The 2853-nt window shown below is 42.4% G+C and overlaps 1 protein-coding gene across 1 annotated transcript; it reads left to right on the top strand.

Annotated features, from left to right (window-relative positions):
- Positions 1-578: 578 nt before the first annotated feature.
- On the top strand, positions 579-2485 carry LOC146962966 (uncharacterized). Its single transcript, XM_085769964.1, has one exon. The coding sequence runs from the start codon at positions 713-715 to the stop codon at positions 2483-2485; it is 1773 nt and encodes a 590-aa protein (XP_085626090.1). The 5' UTR covers positions 579-712.
- Positions 2486-2853: the final 368 nt, after the last annotated feature.

Genomic DNA, 2853 nt, shown 5'->3' with positions numbered 1-2853 from the left:
CATCTGGATTCTTCTAACAAGGACTAACAAGGACAATAAAAGGGCAGATATACTAAAAGTCTTGTGAGGCCTTCTTGACAGGGGCTTTGGAAATGTCACAAGTTAATGTCATAGAGCCTACTCCCTGTTACAAAGATGCTTTAAAGATGCACAAATGAATAATTTATCATTCTATGTTAAAATCATGACACAAAAGATTTTCACCCAACTCTGCAATCCTCCTCAACTCTACTGGTTCTTTGATTCTGCTACTGTTTGAATGAGCCTGTTTACATCAGAATCTTATTGGCCAGTATGTTTAGACACACAGGAACTTGTTTTGGCACATTTTTTCCTCATACAGACTTTGTGAAGACACAGACAGACAAGAACAAGACGACATATACAAAATAATCCAAATATGTACAAATAAAATATATATAAAATGTAAACGTTTCTGTACATTTGAATGACATGTGGAAACACACAGGGAATGGAATGTTCCGGATCAAGGTAATCAACCTCAGCCAACTTCAATTCTGAAGCTTCGTCATTTATCATCACTGTGATGTCATCAGTTCTCTGCCTTATGACATAACTTCTTGAAGTTGACAAACGGTTGTAATAACACAGTTCACTAATTACTGGCACAGACATCTGTTCAGAGACAAGTTGAAAAGTTTATATTTGTGCACTTTTACTGTATTTACAGTATCATCGCAATATCAAAACGATGGCGTTGCCGAATTTTAATTTCAAAATCGAGGAAAGCTCCTCAAGTCAAAGCCAGGAGCACTGCACAGATGTCCAACAGCTTCAGCAGGAGATCTCTGCGCTGAAGGACCTGTTGAGCAGGGAACAAGCCTGCAAGATCCAACTCTCCCATGAGTTGGACAAAACAAAACTGCAGGCCGAAGGAGAGCTGATGGAACTCCAACAGGAGTATGAAGATCTACACGCGCTTTATTTAGCCAATCAGGACAGGTTTGAGGCTGAGCTCAAGGAAGAAAAAGGCAAGAACGCAGGTCTTCAAGAACAGCTGGACAATCTACAGGCTTCATACCAAGAGGTCACCAAGAGGTATGAAGCTGAAACCTCCACTGCCACTCAGCTTAAGAATATTGAGGAAGAAAAAATGAAAATCCAGAAAGACTACGAGGGGCTGGAAGTGGCTCATCAGACCAGCCAGGAGAAGCTCAAAGCTGAGCTCCAGGCAGAGAAAGAAAAGAACGCAGCTCTTCAACAACAGCTGGACAATCTTCAGGCTTCATGCCAAGAGAACACCATAAGGTATGAAGCTGAAATCTCCACTGCCGCTCAGCTGCAGAACAAGATTGAAGAAGAAAAGACAAGAATCCAAAAGGACTGTGATGTGGCTCATCAGAGCAGCCAAGAGAAGCTCAAAGCTGAGCTCCAGCAGGAGATAGACAAGAACGCAGCTCTCCAAGGACAGCTTCAGAACCTGTGGGCTTCAGGCCATGAAGTCATCCAGAGGTACGAGGCTGAACTCTTCAACATCAAAGAAGAGAAAATGAAACTTCAACAAAACTATGAAGAGCTGCAGGGAGCAAATTCAAACAGCCAGGAACTCTTCATGACTGAACTAGAGGCTGAAAGAAAGAAGAGCACAGTTCTCCAAGAACAACTGCAGGAATACAATGACAACTATAACATCAAGGAAGAAAATATGAAGATCCAAAAAGAACTTGAGGAGCTGAAACTGACACACTCAAAGAGCCAAGAGAACATCATGGTTGAGCTCCAGGCAGAGACAAACAAGAGCACAGCTCTCCATACAGAGCTGCATAAACTGTGGGCTTCACACCATGACCTCAAAGAGAAGTATGAGGATGTCGCCGCTACCATTAACGCACAAGACACCATTAAAGAAGAGAAGAAAGCCCTTCAGAAAAACTATGAGGAGCAGCAGGCGGCTCACATTAAGAGCCAGAAGAACCTGGTGGCTGAGCTCCAGGCAGAGAAACACAAGAACCGGTCTCTTCAACAGCAGCTGCAGAACCTGTGGGCTTCATGCCAAGATGTCACCAAGAGGTATGAAGCTGAAATCTTCAGTGCCAGGCAGCAGGCTGAGACACTTGAGGAAAAGCTTCTAGATCAGACCAGAGCTCATGCTGACAGGATGTCACAGTACCTGCTCCTGGAGTATCACCTCAGGGTGGAGATCGAAGCCCTCCAGAAAGCTCTGGCAGATCTGACTGATGCTTGGCAGCCATATGCTGCCTGGAGAGCCCAGTTTGAGCAGAAAAGAGTGGAAGAGCTGACAGCTCTGTTCCAGACTCAGCTCTCATTCAAAGACACCAAAAAACCCACAGAGACGCAGCAGCTTCTCCAAGACATCGACTTCTCCCGTTGGTTACCCAACAAGGAAGATCCTGATGTGATGAACACTGAACCTGAAGAGACTGACCAGAGCCAGACAGAGAAACCAACCTGGGAGGTGTCATCTAAACACACTCTCCCTTCCTCACTGACTGAAAACTGTTAATTAGCATTTTTTTCTTTTCTTTTTTAGGGGTGAATTATATCAGCAAAATAAATAAATAAATAATAAATAAATAAAAGTATTGTCTTAATTGTGTTTTTCCTCCATATAGTGTTATATTTTGTACTTTGTAATTGTACAGTCGTTTAGAGTCAAGCTCAGAAATGGAAGCAGTTGCTTTTATTTCACTTCATCAATTCCATGATTTCCTTTGATGTATCTTCTAATGTAGTATTGTGAATCCAATCTAATATGAAGTTTAAAAAAAAATATACAGACAGTATAGGTTGGCTGGAGTAAAACAAAGATGTTGAGATGTTGATACCATGCTATGTTACTATAGCATGCTATATACAGCAGCTGCAACTGGT

This window comes from Trachurus japonicus, chromosome 23 (genome assembly GCF_045865225.1).
Source record: "Trachurus japonicus isolate A0001 chromosome 23, Traja_1.0".
Taxonomy (NCBI): Eukaryota; Metazoa; Chordata; class Actinopteri; order Carangiformes; family Carangidae; genus Trachurus; species Trachurus japonicus.
This window is presented reverse-complemented; position numbering and strand designations above follow the sequence as displayed.